Source organism: Dreissena polymorpha, chromosome 14 (genome assembly GCF_020536995.1).
Source record: "Dreissena polymorpha isolate Duluth1 chromosome 14, UMN_Dpol_1.0, whole genome shotgun sequence".
In the NCBI taxonomy this organism is placed as follows: Eukaryota; Metazoa; Mollusca; class Bivalvia; order Myida; family Dreissenidae; genus Dreissena; species Dreissena polymorpha.
This window is the reverse complement of record NC_068368.1, coordinates 14039428-14057247: the sequence shown is the minus strand read 5'-3', so window position 1 is coordinate 14057247 and position 17820 is coordinate 14039428. Positions and strand designations below refer to the sequence as shown.

At 32.8% G+C, this 17820-nt stretch overlaps 1 protein-coding gene across 4 annotated transcripts in view; it reads left to right on the top strand.

The window, feature by feature from the left end:
• LOC127857593 (stromelysin-1-like) overlaps positions 1-17820 on the top strand; it is a 76905-nt gene that overhangs the window by 41927 nt on the left and 17158 nt on the right. Inside the window, exon 1 of one of the 4 annotated variants that reach the window (XM_052394073.1) lies at positions 12483-13350. The exons of the other annotated variants lie outside the window; for them this stretch is intronic. Within the exon in view, the coding sequence (XP_052250033.1) occupies positions 13123-13350 (228 nt within the window). The 5' untranslated portion in view covers positions 12483-13122. Of the gene's footprint in view, positions 1-12482; positions 13351-17820 lie in introns of those variants that run through there. 4 annotated transcript variants of the gene reach the window in all.

The window sequence follows — 17820 nt, the reverse complement described above, 5'->3', positions numbered from 1 at the left end:
ATTCATAATTTAAAACTTGACCCACTGGTTGTATTTTTTTGTACTATGGATACTTATTTATCGTGAGCTTTATACTATAGTGTAAGACTTAAATACTGTGGGGTTTTTTAGTGCATGCATCATAGGTTAGATACGGTTATAGCAAATATTTAGATACTGTAAAATCTGACTTGTTTTGGTGTAAAAATTAGGGGTTTCGTTTTGCAGATTTAAATCGTCTTGAATAACCTATTGATTTAATTTGTTAAAAGTGTTGTATAGGCAATGTGCCAGTAATATAGATAGAACGTCTGGTTCAATTTTTTTTCATGTGCTATACCATACCTTAGCCAGATATTTGTTTTTGCTTTGCGTGGTTCAATTTATAACTGTGCTATTATCCGACATGAAGTCGTACAGTGCATAAGTTGGAAGGTAATTAAATCTAAATGTTTGAAAATTAAGTATATTAATATCGCTCGTTTACCTAAATCCAAAACCATGAAAAACCTGGTACTAAATGTGAAATGTTTAACAAATGCACCTTGTCTGAGCTAAATGATTAACTTCGAAAACGTACATGAGGCGGCATTTATCAATTGGCTATGAATACGTGTCACATAATAATCACAATTGTATAAAACAATTCATCATTTTAGAAGACAGTCTAAATGCATTTATTTCTCACATCTTTTCACTACTGCTACGCAATATTTATGTTTACTTTATCAATATGTGTGTTTGTTTGGCTTGTTTAATACCCTATAAATGGGGTGTTGTAAAGTTGCAAACAACTCGATGGTTGATCGGTACAAAAGGGTTGGTGCAAACGCAACTTAATCATTTGGAAACCGTCTCATTGTTAAACGTTCATAATGTTTATATAATGATATATTGGTTGATGTGATTCATTTTATTTCAATTGTTTAAGAAATGCAAAGGTGTTGATCGGTTACCCAACATATCTGTATTCATAACATTAAACAATCAGAACAGTAAAAATATATATATTTGTCTTAGTCAAGCTACAAAGTAAATATTGGGAATAATTTCCGAAGTTCACCACTTAGCATTATATAAATATTATTAATATATTATTGAAAAGTATAACGGTTTTAAGCATTATCGGACTCAATCTGTTTCTTCAGAAGTTACAAATTTAAAATCTCGAACCTCGTGTGGAAATACGTTTTATTGTTATCTGTAAAGCCGGGCTTGTGACATGGAAAAAAGGAAAACAACCCTACGGAGGCAGATGTACTTTACAAATAGGATGTTGAGCGTAAAGTAACGATCACAATGAAACCCATAGGGTTTGAATATCGTGATGAAACATAGTACAATATCGCGACGTTCGGTGTTTAAGTCGTAATAGCCTCTTAAGTTCTTAACCATGTCCATGTGTTAACCTTGGAAACTCTTTAATCATTGAAAGTATGATCTGTTTTATTGGGTTCTACAGTATGATCTGTTTTATTGGGTTCTACAGTATGATCTGTTTTATTGGGTTCTACAGTATGATCTGTTTTATTGGGTTCTACAGTATGATCTGTTTTATTGGGTTCTACAGTATGATCTGTTTTATTGGGTTCTACAGTATGATCTGTTTTATTGGGTTCTACAGTATGATCTGTTTTATTGGGTTCTACAGTATGATCTGTTTTATTGGGTTCTACAGTATGATCTGTTTTATTGGGTTCTACAGTATGATCTGTTTTATTGGGTTCTACAGTATGATCTGTTTTATTGGGTTCTAAACTCGCCGTTTAGAACTGAAGGATATATCGCCCCATTGGTGGAAAAATGTACCATGTGCCTTTTTATTTCAATGCGACATGTTACCTTTTTGCTCCAAGGTGGCGAAATATGGCAATTCCGTTCGTTCATTGATGTTCGCGTTCGCTCCTCATCACGTTCACACTTTGACATTTTTTGATGAAACCTTTTTACAGGATAATTTTTCTTCGCTGATATGGTTAGGTATTCCGTCGATTTGCTGATGACCCGGTGTGTTATGTGCTTAACATATCCTTTACCAGTTAGGGCATACTTTAAGGTCAAATATTCGAGCCTCCGTAACGTGTTCGCTCAATATATCATATCCCTTTTCAGAGATAACATTTTCCATTTAACATTTGGCTTAAAGTGATATTATAGGCATCTTACAGTTTATAGGTGTCTATCGCAACCGTTGTTTATTTTTGGTGTGTTCACTTCATATACACTTATACTTGTTAATTCAGCATCAACATACGAAGACAATATCCCGGAAAGAGAAAAATAATGCATTTGAATATCAACCGTACTTTCGTTTTGACAACTGACATACATGATTAGATTTACGATGTGAATCTAAATGTAGTTTTAGTTCAGATTCGTTCATAAGACACAACGACACTATTTTGTTTTACGAATCATTTCGGCTTAGAGGACTCACCAGTCACGTAAAAAATCGAATATAAATTATTTTTTTTTAAACAACCGGTAGCAAGATAAGTTACATATAATTGGTCAGTAAACACATTTTAAATAACTCTTTTGACCTGTACATTCTTTTCAGCTAAATTCAACAGTAAAAAATGCCCATAATATCACTTTAAATTAGAAAGGAATGGCCTTTCATGATGCACACTCAAGGTTACTTTAACAGTTCAACGTAAAATATTTGTTTCCGTTTTCCGAACGTTCTGTTTACCATATTTCAACATAATATATTTCGTAAAACTTGTTATCCAACGACAAGCACAATAAGTTTGGAATTAATTTATTATATCTTTTGTAAGAAATAAAACATTAACAAAAATATACAAGGAAAGTATGATAGCTTATATCCCCCGACCCCGGAAGGATGTGTTATAATAGGATCATGCCAAAAAGATTCTCGAAAGAAACTCGTGTGAGTGAGAGAATCGTCCGCCAAAAAGCGTGGTTTATTCTGAAGCGAATAAACCATACATTAAGACAATGTGTAGAAAGAATGAGGCTGGCATTGTCACACTTTGAGGCTGAAAAGGTTAAGGTGGTTGTTAAAACTGTCCTTTAAGCTGCATTGCTACATTTCTGATATTAAAAATTGCTTTCTTCTGGAACTGTTAATGTTATGATAAATAGATCAATACTTTTGATTTACAGTTCAAACGCGGTTGCAGCAGTTTTAGTAATTAGTCAATATTGGTATTCTGTGCTCTGTATATTTTCCTGTGTTGCATGGGTAATTGGAAACTTAACGAAAGACTATTGCATTTTAAAAATAGTACACTGAGTGATAATGTCTGTAGAGTTTAATATATCTAAGATATTATAAAAATTTAATTTTTGAAATAGTAATTAATAAATAATATGTCATCTCATGATTGTTTAAATCATAGATACAATAACCGACACATGTACTACCTTTCATAAAAATAAAAATTTCTTTAAAAATATGTTTGAAAAAGCGTGTGCCTCTAAATATTTGAAATGCTGAAATAGAACAGTTCATGATGAGCGAATCAAATAGCATGGGCTCTTCTATAAGAAATGTTATTATATGTATAATGTATAACTTCATATTTACGGGAATAGTCGGAATAGCGCATGACAGTGAAGTTGCAAATAATAACATCTACTTTGATAGCCGATCTGGCAATCAGCTTAAGATCACTAAAGAGGAGAGGAAATATATTAAACTTCGAAATAATATGGAACTACGCTGGGGATTTGACGTCGACGTTAGTTTTGCTTTTTTTATTTAAATTCCATCATATATTTAACGTGCGTAAAACGTCTCAATTATTGTGGAGTATTTTAGCGATTGTTTTTGCGAAGTTGTTTACTATAAAATACTTTATGAAAGCATTAGAGCGGAGCGGAGTGAACGGGATATATTTCCTAAAACCTCTTAGAGTCTTCGAAGCTTTGCACTGATCGTTTCATATCTGTGACTACAGTTTTATTCATTGTGCATGTCTGTTCTGTGTTGCCGTATTGAATTATACCAAAAGTCAAACTGTTTTAAAATCTAAAATCACTCACTATAAATGATGGACAACTTGTTAGATACGGTATATCTCACGCGTATGCAGCTGACGTCTGAATTAGATAATATTCTCAATAATGTTGCATTGGTCAACGATACAGGGATAAACTTATTGGTACTGTGTGTTTAAAAAATCATGCATTTATATGAATAATGTTGCTGTGTGTTTGTTTTTCTGATTGTTTTTTTTTGTTCGTTCAGTCAAATATGATCGAAACACAAAATCCGCGACAGCATAATTATTGTTAGAACACTATTTCACCGCATAAACAATGCAATAAAAGTACTTAAGCTTCTGCACCACCAATTAGCCAGTCTAAAATCTACTGAAACTAGGCATAGCCGGTCTTAAATCAATTGAAACCATGAATAGCCAGTCTTATAAAATCTGCTGCAACCACTAATAACCGGTCTTAATTCAATTTAAACCATGATTAGCCAGTCTTAAATCTGCTGCAACCACGGATAGCCAGACTTAAATTCGCTGAAACAAAGAATAGCCAGTCTTAAATCTGCTGAAACCACGAATAGCCAGACTTAAATTCGCTGAAACAAAGAATAGCCAGTCTTAAATCTGCTGCAACCACGAATAGCCGGTCTTAAATCAGTTTAAACCATGATTAGCAAGTCTTAAATATGCTGCAACCACAAATAGCCAGTCTTAAATCCACTGAAATCACTAAAAGCCAGTCTGAAATCTGCTGAAACCACGAAAACAGGTCCAGAACAAATATGCCGTCAAGATATTAGTTTAATGACGACTTCTTATACTTTGACCAGGTGTTTGTACCGGTAGTTTACGAAATGTTAAAAAGAAACATGATATAGTAGATTATAGAATTTTGCATGTTTCTTTTTTTTCTTAAACTTATCGATGTTCCTTTTTTACGAACAAAAAGTCACGAGAAGTTTGTTCGAACTTTAATTTGCATTTGATTGTCTAACATAGAGAAAATATGTTATACGAATGCATTTACAACCAAATAATATTACAGCATAATTTGCAGTTTCCAATCTGTAATGTTTCTTGGTTTGTTTCAAGATAACTGTGCGTTGATTGTTTTCCTAAATACGCGTATATTTATTATATGGTATATATAAATTTTATTATCTAATCTCATGTATCTTATCATCTTATTAATTTACTAAATAAATGTATATTTATTTACCAAAAATGACCCGGGATCCAATGAGCTTCGTTCTGCAGAAACTGGCCATGCTTGTAGAGTGTCAGACCTTATAAGCCAGGCTAATCAAGGACGACACTCTCCACCTGAACTGATTGTCTTTTAACGAGAAGAAAGAAGCCATTTTCCTTTAAAATTCGAATTCCATAAAATTGAAAAGTGTGGACTACAAAGGCTAATGTAGGACGAAACACATGAAAGACCAGTTCTCCCAGATGAAGTTTCCTTGGTGGATGTAGTCAACTGGAAACAGTAATAAAGGGCTGAAACACCAGATCTAAACTGATCGCGTTTTCATCAGAGCCTGTGTCATGCTATTTTCAAAATAAGGCTCGATACACATTTTGAATGCGTTGAATATTGACCATATTGTTTTGAGGAAATCATTAGAACAAATGTGTATAATGAGTCGTTTTACATAAATTGCAAAAACCGGGTCTGTTGGCAGAGATATAATGACGGTTTCTTTTAAAAATCACCCAATGCTTAGATTACGCCTCGTGTCGTATTTTCGTAAATTACACGGTGTGGAGCCATTAATTGAAGCTCATGTAGCCATTCATGATTTGACAGTTGACATAATGGATCTTCACTATAGGATTCCTGATACTCATTTTTCATGAACACTGTACTATATCGTAAGCCTTACATTATATTCCATGACCCTGACATTAAAACGTTTTTGAGCAAAACACATATTAAATTTTGCATGAAAGGGTTTTTAAAATTTACGACATTTCTCAGTATTAGAAATTTCGCATTTAAGTCACGCATAAACATAAATAGGATGTTTACTTAAAGGTAAATAGTACATTTATTTCAAAAGTCAAGGTATCAAACCGACAAAACAACCACACGTCATCACTGGTTTCGATTGCTCGTTAGTCGATGCTTAGCCATAAGTTATTGTTATTTGATAAGTATTTAAGTCCTCCAACTTTACACCGGTTTAAGCCCTCAGATCAGTTAGCGTTTTCTGAAGTTGGCCTCAGTTTAAATCATTCGTTTTGCGTAGTTTTTGTGTTGTATGTAATACCTTGTATTGTAGTGGCAATAGGTGAAGTACCTAAAATAAAATACTCAAAGATTGTAAAAATAATTTCTCTCCTGATATTGTTCTCGGGGTTCTTTTTTCCTAAACCAAACCAGATTATGATAATAATATTTTGAAAACTGTGTTTGCTAGATTAGCCTTTGCATTAACCGTGAAATTCACTCAGTGTTCACTCTTGTTTTCCCGTCATATTCAGTTTCTTTCAAATAAACACTCACTTTATAAAACAAATGTTGCAACTGAGTTGGAAGATAACACCGCTGATGTGAACAGAGATAATGTTTATGTGTTCAAAGGTTACTTACTTTCAATAATAACTCATGAAGTAAACTTACAAGAGTCGTGTTATGTCGACATGCTTTGTAGAAGACTTTTAGCTGGTACTTCCTTAAGCTGTTTGTATGAAAACAATTTGACTTGGGGCTTTTTCTACAGCATGTTTGTGTACTGTGTGCGTTATTAAAAAAACAACAGAAAACGTTTTTTTTTTTGCTACGGATATATACGGAAATGATACTATCAATTTATATTTCAAATTATATATCAAATGATAAAATAATAGGAAGCTCTCATGCCTTCTGTGCATACTTGCTGATATAAACTCAGGTTTATCAAAATCAGCCAATATACAGTTAACAAAGATAATTGTTATACTGTGAATTATTTTATTAATGAATGAAGCATAGGTTAGATACTGCTATAGCTTACGTTAGTAACTCTAATTTATGAAATTTTAACTAAACAAAAGATGTGGTTTGTTTTGTAGAACAAAATATATTGTCTTAAATAAACTCAAGTATTGTATTTGTTATTATGGCGGAATGTGCGAATCGCCAGTGAATTTATAGTAAGTTTGGTTCAAATATATTTTTATTTTGCATATGATCTTTGAGCCGGTTTAGTTATTTTTTAATTAATTATATTTGTTATATGCCACAAACACATATCAGTAGTTGTACATAACATAAAGCAAGACCTTAAGCCATGTGGTATTTATTATCAAAGTGCAAAGGTGTTATAAAATTCATGCGCTTCTTAGCGTCGTGAATCTTGTGGAAAGGCATATAAAAAAAGCACAAAACCCATTAATTTGTTTAATGTAGTAATAATTTAATTAAAACAACATTAGCAGAAACTTAATTGTAGGATTTTATTTAAAACTTGTAATCAATTGTCTTTGAAAAACATGACACTTTGTACAACATAATATTTGAAAAATAAAATAAGAATATATGTTAAGTATAAATTATCGAGTTTGTTAGAAATATATTGGTCACACTAATCAATATCTCACCAATTCGCAAAATTATAGCCGAGCGGTTATTCTTGTTAATCTTGCCTACGTATTAAAGTATCGCAAAGCGACATTTAAATGATTGCTAGAAACACTACATTAACAGCGATCAATCGGTATCGATTGGTTTATCTGTACTTCATTATGATAGTGAGTCCGATAACATGGGGTCAGAAAGAACACGCTGAGATAGTTGGGAAGTTATGCGGTCTATACGCGGTTTTGCTGCAATGAATGAAAGGGAACTGTTAATGAGTATTGAAATGATTTTAAATGTTTAACTTTAAGTGAAAATATTTTATTTCGTGAAAGCGAATGGACAAAGTTATGAGTGTTATGGTGATATGAAGAACTGATTATAGTGGTTTAGTGATTTATAGACTGTGTATATATTATAATTAATAATAAACGTTATGCAAAAACTATACACATATCGTTTATACATATGTTAATTTTTTATTATGATAAAAGTTGTTCTTGTTTCATGATTGAGCAAATAACTTATTAACATTGAAAACGTATTGTTACACTAAGCCCATCTGATAATGTATTGACCAATTAAATCTGAACGAAATCAAATGAATTCGTTAAATAAAATTTTGAACCGTGCGCTTTGAAAAGGGGTTTAAAGCATGTGCGTAAAGTGCCGTCCCAGATTAGCATTTGCAGTCTGCACAGGCTAATCACGGACGACACTTTCCGCTCTTATTTTATTTTTCATTTACAGAGAGTCTCTTCTTAGCACAAATCCAGTTTATGCGGGAAGTGTCTTCTCTGATTAGCCTGTGCGGACTGCAAAGGCTAATCTGGGACGACATTTTTCGCACATGCATAAAACCCTCTTTCCACAGAGCACGGCTCGTTTATAATTGTGTTATCTCAAATTATGTGAAATGTGGAAACAACACAGTTCATGATGAGTGAATCAAATCGTAAGGGCGCGTTGATAATATATGTGTTTGTATTCATACATCTATTTTAATAGCCGATCCCACAATCAGCTTATACTCACTAAAGAGGAGAAGCGTATATTAAACTACGAAATAATCTGGAATTGCGCTGGGGATATGACGTCGACATAAGTTTTGCTAGGCTGATCTTTGAATGAATAGTTCAAATATTTAACGCGTTTCTTTGGTTTACTAAAGCTTTGTATTTTAACGTTAACGCTTTGAGAAAATAATGTTCTCTTTGTTTCATTAAGCTGTTTTTGAACATTTATTCGTATGCCTATAATTTTCAATAAATATTTTGAATGATCGCATATCAGTTAGGTATAAACTAAACGTTTTACGCTATAAAAAGTTAATAGTTCATTTATTTTTAAAGTAAAAGCATCAACTTGACAAAACAACCAGACACAAAACTTGTTATGCTTGCTCATTTCTCGATGCCTAGCTGTAATGTATTGTTAATTGGTTAATATTAACCCATTTTTGCCTAGTGGACTTTCCCATCCTTCTTAATTGGATCAATTTATTTCCAAAATTAGGGATGTCTAATATACTTATTTCTTCATTTAGAATATTTCTTACAGATATTCATTTAAGCAAACAGCGCAGACCCTGATGAGACGCCGCGTTATGCGGCGTCTCATCTGGGTCTACGCTGTTTGCCAATGCCTTTTTTCTAGACGCTAGCAATAAATGTGTTAAGTACTCCAACTTTACACCGGTTATATCCCTTAAAACTGTTCAGTAACCATAGTAATGCGATGATCCCAGTTTAAATCATTTGTTTTGCGTAGATTTACCTCGTTTGTAGTGGAAATTTACAAAAGGTCTTAAATAAAATACTAAAGCATTGGTATAAGAATTTCTCTCATGATATTTTTTCTTAAGGTTCATTTCTCCCCTATACCAAAACACCAATCTGATTAGAAACTATTTGACAACTGTGTTTGCTACATTAGCCTTTGCGTTAACCGTGAAATTCACTTAGTGCTCATTGTTTTTGTTTTTCCGTCGTATTCAGTTTCTTTCAAATTATCACTTAGTCTATCAAACAATCGTTGTAACTGAGTTGGTAAATAACGCCGCTGATGTGAACAGAGATAAGTCCTTCGTGTCTTCAAGATAACTTTCTTTCAATTATAACTCAAGAAGTGAACTGCAAGAGCCATGTGATGTCGACATGCTTTGTAGAATACTGTGAGCTTGTAATTCTTTTGGTGTTCGTATTAAAAATGTTTACTTTTTGTTTGTTCAGCATGTTTTGACTTTTAGGGCATCCTCACAACATTTCGTTTGAAGTTGCGGATAATAGAAAAACGAACGGCTTAACCGAGTCAGATTTTATAGGCAATGGATTGCGTGTTAAAAAAAGTCACAGGAATATTTCCTTTCTGTCTTACGAATATCATACCATCCGTTCTTATTACAGTCTGTTCGCGGATGTATAACAAGCGATCGTTTATTGTGTGCATACTGGCTGATATGCACGCACCATTCAGCTAAAAATGTAACCAAAAGCATCACGCTATATTTTTTGTATTATCATTTTATTTTATTTATGTATTTTTTTCGGGGGGGGGGGGGGGTTCAGTGCAAGATTGGGTAGGTGCTGTTTAAGGGCACATGCAATTTATGTTATAATTATATGATTGTTCGTTAAACAATAAGCCGTTTTTTGAAAGACTTTACTAAGTCGTCAATAAATGTGAGCATTTTATTTGTTAGAATAGTTTAAGAGCGAACGCCTAGGTAAATTAATAGAACGTCCAAGTATTGTTCTTTTGTTATAGTATATTTTGGACGGATAAGTATTTTTGCTTTCACGGTTCAGTTTATAAGTGCACTTTCACTGGCGGTGGAGACTTACAGTGCAATAAGAAGGAAGATAAATAAAACCTTACTATACCATGTATGAGCTTAATTGTTAAGTTCAGAATGCAAATGAGGCAGCATTTGTCAAATGGTTTTGCATATTTGTGACATAATGGTCAGAAATGTATGCAACCATTATTCACTAAGGATCACTTTTTATAGTATGTGTAAGTTGAAGTTCACCCCTTGCTAGATTCAGCCAGTGTCACGCATCAATGATATATCAATACATAAAAATATAATCAAAAGCGCACATTCTAATATAAAAACCGACAAAATAACAATTTAAAATGAACGCAATTCAAATTTGAAGATAATATGAAAAAAGTGATCCTTAGCAAGTGTTGAGGAGTGTACGTTATGCATGCATGACTTTTCTCACTACTTCTCACTGCTTTTATGCAACATGAAATTTTTCTAAACAAATGTTTGTTGTATTAGGATGTGTTGTTTTTTTTTCCTTATTAAATATTAACTACCGTTTGAATGGAGCATGTACAATGATGCATTATGCCTTATTGTGGATCGTTGCAAAAAGGTCGTCGCCTAAAACACTCGATAAAACCGATTATTCTTGTGTATTCATTTCACTTTTTGGCATAAATATGTCAATAATATGTTGTATTTGTTGTTGGGATTCATAAGATTTTAATTGTTTAAGAAATGAAAAGTTATGCAAGTAAAACCAATGTTGTTATTGTTACAAGTAACGCCTATGTCCTATAGTTGAAACAAAATATAGTATTTTCTTGCCCTTTACTTTGGATTGATACAATATATAGTATTTTCTTGCCCTTTACTTTGGATGAACAAATGTACATGCCCGGAATCTTACATAACAGTTTTAAGCCGTTTTCCTGATTCAATTCAAATGAATAAATGTAATTAATTTCCAACACTTGGCATTTAATTACTTAAATTATTCTATTATTGAAAGGTATTACGATTTTAATCAGTATCAGACTAAATGGTTGTCTTTTACAATACGGATTTTAACATTCTAACCTCTTATTGACTAAGTTAAACTTGCTTTTATTTTATATTAGTTGTAGAGACCTAACCCGTGAAAACCACCGTACGGCGTCAGGTGTAATTTAAATACAAAATGTGGAATTTCAAATTACGATGACATCGACACAAAAATAAGTTACATGTTTGATGAACAATAATACAATCTGGCGACGTGCAGCGTAAAATTCATAAAAGTGTATTATCCTGTCCATGTGTTTTATGTGGTAACTTATTTATCATTGAAACACAGTTTGTATCACAGTATGACACATTATGAACAGATAAAACACTGTTTTGCATTTGCTGTTTGATAAGACTGACGACAAGTGAATAAACCTTTTCCCACTGAGAAGAAAAGTGAAAATGACTATGTGCAAACAGCCTAAAAGCACAACATCCTCGAGTAACTCGCAGTTTGTACAGGGTTTATGCTGTTTGCTGCATACCTGTATGAAGTCGTTTGAAATAAAGCTTTAAAAACTGTTATCAAGTAAGAAAGATCTTTAATTAAATTTAACTTTCTAAGGGACTGCAAACACTTCAAAATACGTATCTAAATTGTAAAGGATTAAATACTATTGACCATCGCTCTGTGAAAACCGGTTTTAATTCTTATGCGTAAGTTCTCGTCTTAGATTAGCTTGTGCCTTGTTTTTGTAAAAATTTGTACAGTTGCTGTCAACGACGACCGTTATTGTTTTAAGTTGTATTTCAAACTTTTTTATCTTAACGCACAAGTGGATGCTTTACAAAATGCACATATTTAAATAAATGTAAAGTTATTCGATTTGATTTAAATGTAATACATCTAATCAATAAACGCAATCTTTAATCTTTAAAACGGCAAATAAAAATTAGATTGAATTTTGCGATTTCTTGTGGGCCATTTTTCATACAATTGTTTACGTAAAGAATACAGAATGAATGCGCACTTTTGAATAAAAAGTGTAATGTAAATAAACTCAGACTTTAATTATATTTCAAATCGAACTTTGGTCCTACTGTACATAGCTGTGGAGTTGTTTTTGTAGTTTTTATTTTAATATTTAAGTACATTTTGGCTGTTTCCATGGCGTGTGACGTTCTTGTTTTTTTTTCGTTCAGCAACTGGTATTAAATTTAAACGTGTATGTATATTTGGTATCGGAGTATCGCTATAACAGCCAAGCGATAGGATGTGTGTACCTTGACTTGGTATCAAAGCGACTGTTAAATGTTGGCTCAAAAATAACCTTACCAGCGAACTATAGGTCTTATCAATACTGCGTTAAGAAAGAGAGTCTGTTAACTTGGTGGAGTAGAAAAAAACTCTTCTGAAATAGTTTTGATGATGCACGGTTTAAACATGATAGTCCTTTAATAAAGGATAATGAAAATGAAATGTTAATGATTATTTGCAAATAGAAAGTTATTTAAATGCTTACTTTTAATTAAACATATTTTTTTTCGTGAACACAAATGGATATATAGAACGTTTTTATGAAAGAGGAGTAATAGCGGTTAAAGTAGCTTATGGACTGTTAATTTATAATAATTTGAAATACTTTTGATGAACGACCATATCGAATTTTTTACTGTAAGATTATAAATTGTTTTGTTTTTCTCAAAATTGCAAAAATAACAAACAGAATGAAAAAAAGGCATCATTTCATTTGGTTATGAATCTGTACAAAATCAAATGAATTCGTGAGGAAATATATTTGAAAGAGTGTAGAACTCAAAATATTAGAAATGTGGTAATAGAACAGTTTACGATGACTGAATCAAATTTCCAATCTTCGTTGATTACATTTGTTTTTATCTATATAATGTTCCAGTGCATGTATGCGGGAATATTTGGAATAACGCATGACAGTGAAATTGCAAATAATAACTTTCATTTCGAGCGCCGTTCGCGTAATCAACTTAAAGTTTCTAGCGAGGAGCGAGAGTATATAAATCAGCGAAAAAGGCTGGAATTACGCTGGGGATTTGACGTCGACGTAAGTTTTGCTGATTTTTTATGAGCCGCGCTCTTTGATAAGGGGGTTTAATGCATGCGTAAAGAGTCGTCGCAGATTAGCCTGTGCAGTCCGTCCGCACAAGCTAATCAGGGACGACACTTTACGAATATAAACTTGATTTTTGCGAAGAAACGACTTTCTTGAAACAAAAAATATCATAAAAGCGGAAATTGTCGTCCCTGATTAGCATGTGCGGCATGCACATTGTTATATTTTTTTTCAACTGAGCACGGCCTAAATATATTCCAAAAATATTTAATTTGCGTGAACTGAACTGATCGCGTTTTCACAAGAGTCTTGTTTTGTCAAAATTAAGCTCGATATTGAGTTCGGATCGAACAAAGTTCGGACGCGTAACATATAGTCCATATTGTGTTGAAGAACTCGATAGAACAACGTTCGGATGCGTTAAATATATTCCATATTGTGTTGGAGAACTCGATAGAACAAAGTTCGGATTCGTTAAATATAGTCCTTATAAAGTTCAAGAACTCGACAGTACAAAGTTCGGATGCGTTAAATATAGCCCATTTTGTGTTGAAGATCTCGATAGAACAAACTTCGGATGCGTTTTATATAGATCATCTTAAGTCGAAGAACTCGACAGAACAAAGTTCGGATGCGTTACATATAGTTCACATTAAGTTGAAGAACTCGGTATAACAAAGTTCGGTTGCGTTAAATATAGTCCATATTAAGTTGAAGAACTCGACAGAACAAAGTTCGGATGCGTTAAATATATAGTCCATATTGTGTTGAAGAACTCAATAGAACACAGTTCGGATGCGTTAAATATAGTCCATATTAATTTGAAGAACTCGATAGAACAAAGTTGGGATGCGTTAAATATAGTCCATATTAAGTTGAAGAACTCAATAGAACAAAGTTCGGATGGGTCTTTTAAGATTGAATTTATAAGTCTGGACTGTGGCAATGAGTTTCTTGCCGGATTAATTTAGAATCGTCGGAAGTAAAAGTTTAGCCCATTTTGTCGCATTTCGTAAATTACATGGCATAGAATCATAGATCGCGGCCAATGAAGCATTCATGATTTAACAGTTTACGGTTGTCATTTTTAGGATTCAAGAAATTAATATATAATAAATACTGCAATAGCCTTAAATAATAGCCAATGCCAATGTGATTTGAACGTGTTTTTTTAGAAAAGTATGTTCTTGTAATTTTTATTAAGTTGTGTTTAAACATATACGGAAGTGTTAATTTCCCAATGTTATTATAACAATTTGATATTATATTAATTTACATAGCAAAAATTACGAATTTGAAAAAAAATCAGTCACAAAATAAAAAAAACACCAGTTTTATTGCTCGTTTGTCGATGCATGTTTGGCTTTACTCTTTTTTAATGAGCCTCGCTCCAGGAAAACTGGGCTTAATGCACATGCTAACAGTGTCCTTCCTGATTAGCCTGTGCAGACAGCACATGCGAATCATTGACGACACTTCGCTGTAACTGGATTTTATCTAATAAGAGACTTTGTTCATGTCTAAGATACCATAAAGCAAAAATTGTCATCCTTGACAAGTCTGTGCAGAATGCACAGGCTAATCTGGAACGCACTTGCATTAAGCCCCGATTGTTAGAGCGAGGCTCACCAACTTTAATCCTCCAGTTTTACACCGGTTAAAGGCCTAAGTCCTTTTCAGTTTTTCCAATATGGTGAATTAATTTTAAAGCGAGATTATACGAATTTTATATTTGTTAAATTATAATATACTGATAAAAATATGTTACAATTACACAAAATAGGCAAGACAAATTATACATTGAAGACGAATTTCATAAAATGCAGAAAAGACACATTAGCGCGCCGAGCCGATTGTGGCGAAGATATTTCGTACATATTTTCCTACAATAACCGAAGCATGCGTCTTTTTAGTTAATGTTCGTGTGTGGTATAAATACATATCGTTGCAGGAAATAAAATGATCCGTAAAACTAAATTAAGATTCACATCGTACATGTATGATGATATTCAAGCTGGCGAATTCGACCGTACAGACATGGTCGATTTCATAATAAAATATCTTGCTTATTTCGCATTTTTTTCGAACCATGTTCTTCTTAACTTTTATTTTAATTTATATTGAAATATATGTTTAATAAGTTTTTTTACACACTTAATATAAATTCATAAATATTTGACAAAATCGTATAATCTCGCTTTAATAATTTATTTTGGTAAGTGATCTGCTGCATGTATTAAACTGTATTCCATAAGCATTTATCCACATGCCTTAAATAAAATACCCAAATTGCTGTAACAAGAGTTAGCCTCCTGATAATATTTCTTGTTTTTTTTTTATCTATACTCAAAACCTAATCTGATAAATGATTTAAAACTTTGTTTGCTACATTAGCCTTTTTGTTTAGCGCGAAATGCACTTAGTGCACACTCGTTTTAATTTTCGTCATATTCAGTTGTTGTTTTGTTGTTTTTTAAATTATCACTTGCTCTCTCAAATAACCGTGCAACAGATTCGGTAGATAAAATCGCAGATATAGCTTTTTCATGTGAAAGGGAACTATCTTTCTTTATTATATCATGAAATGTACAAACAATGGCATTGTGATGTCAACATTCTTTGTAGAAGATTTCGAGCAGGTAATTCCTTATGTTTTTTGTATTACAAAAATGTGACTAGTGTTTTGGTATAACATCATGTTCGTGACTTGTGTGCATTATTTACACATTTCGTTTGAAGTTGTGTATAATAGAAAAACGATAAGCTTTCTTGAGTAAGATTATATGGCCGTTGGCAATGGATTGCGTGATTAAAACATTCACTTCAATTGATATGATACTATCCATTTACTGCAAAGTCGATCCCATCCAAAGTAGAAAGCTATCGTATCTTGTGTGCATACGGGTTGATATGCACGAAGACAATCTATTTCAACTAAGAAATAACTATAAGGATCTTCATATATCGCGGTTGTCTTTTTTCAGTGCATGCCGCATTGGTTAGGTACTGTAATAGCGTACTACGTGTAATTACTGTAATATTTGACCTTTTTATTAAAGAGTGAGGCTTTTTGTTTGGTAGAGTACTGTATATTGTCTTGAATATATTCAAATATTTAATACTACACGTCGATCTTACCCAAAAGGCAGAGGAGGGATGAAGGTCGCTGTGGCGTAGTGGATATGGTGTCCGGGTGATCATGAGTTCGATCTCCACTCTCTGAGCATTCGTTTTATCTCCCTCCCCCCACACAAAAAAGACACGTAGTACTGGTTCTACCGAGGAAACAAATTCGAGATTGTTTGCAATCGAGCTGTAATAGGCGAACGGCCGATTATATTGATAGAACGGTTTGTTTAAATATTGTTCATTTGTTATGGCATGTTTTAGCACGATGATTCTCTTTGCTTTGTACTGTGCAATTTATAAGTGTTCTCTCATCGGCGATGGAGTATGATAGTTCAATACGTAGGTGTGTATATACAATCATTGCACTATGGGAATTTAGTTTATTAAAATTTGTCGTTTAGCTACATCTAACAACAAAAACGCGGTCACACATGTAAATATCGCTTCCAAATGTACCTTTATGGGCTTAACTATTATAAATAGAATGCAAATTATGCGACAATGGTCACTAAGATATTTGAATATTTGTGAATTAACAGTCATTAATTCGTAAAACTATTAATTAATCAACAAGGAAGACTTTATGAATGTATTTATTTCTGCCTACTTTTCAGTACTGCTTTAAGCAAGCAGTAGGAAAAATAACTTAGCATGTATTTTCTGCTGTGTGTTGTTGTTTTTAAATTAATTCGTTAATTTAAAGTAAATAAATTTTGAAAGGGATCGTGTACAGGTGCATAGGGCCCGACGGTAGATCGATACAAAAGCGCCGGTTCAAAAGGGTCGTCGTTTCAAATGCTCGATACCATCTTTTTACTTTATAAAAAACTCAATCTTAAGCATTCATTATGTCTATATGATTCTGTATTTGTTTATTTTATTCATTAAGTTTAAATTAAAAGTTTAAAGTAATACAAATGACAGACACTTCATGCTGTTGATAATACAAAAGCCAGCTTTTGCATACGCCAAAGACTTTGCTGATCGTGTGTTCATATCATTTAACCCTTTATCACTTAGATACGTATTTCACCCTTTACCACCGAGATACGTATTTAATGTTCAGGAACTGATGCCCATGCCCAGAAATTAAAACAATCAGTTTACAATCATTTTTCTGATGATTTTATTAAAATGATATTGTTTATGTTTGATACACCACAACGAATGTCCGATTGTGTACGTAACATTAATGTAAATTTACCATAAGCTATGTGATAACTATTATCCAAGTTTACTGGCTTAAACAATAATTCGTAAGCTTCTCAACGCAATTACTATTTAGAAAGTCTATAAAAAAGCAGCACGCCGGTAATGCGTTTAATAATGGAA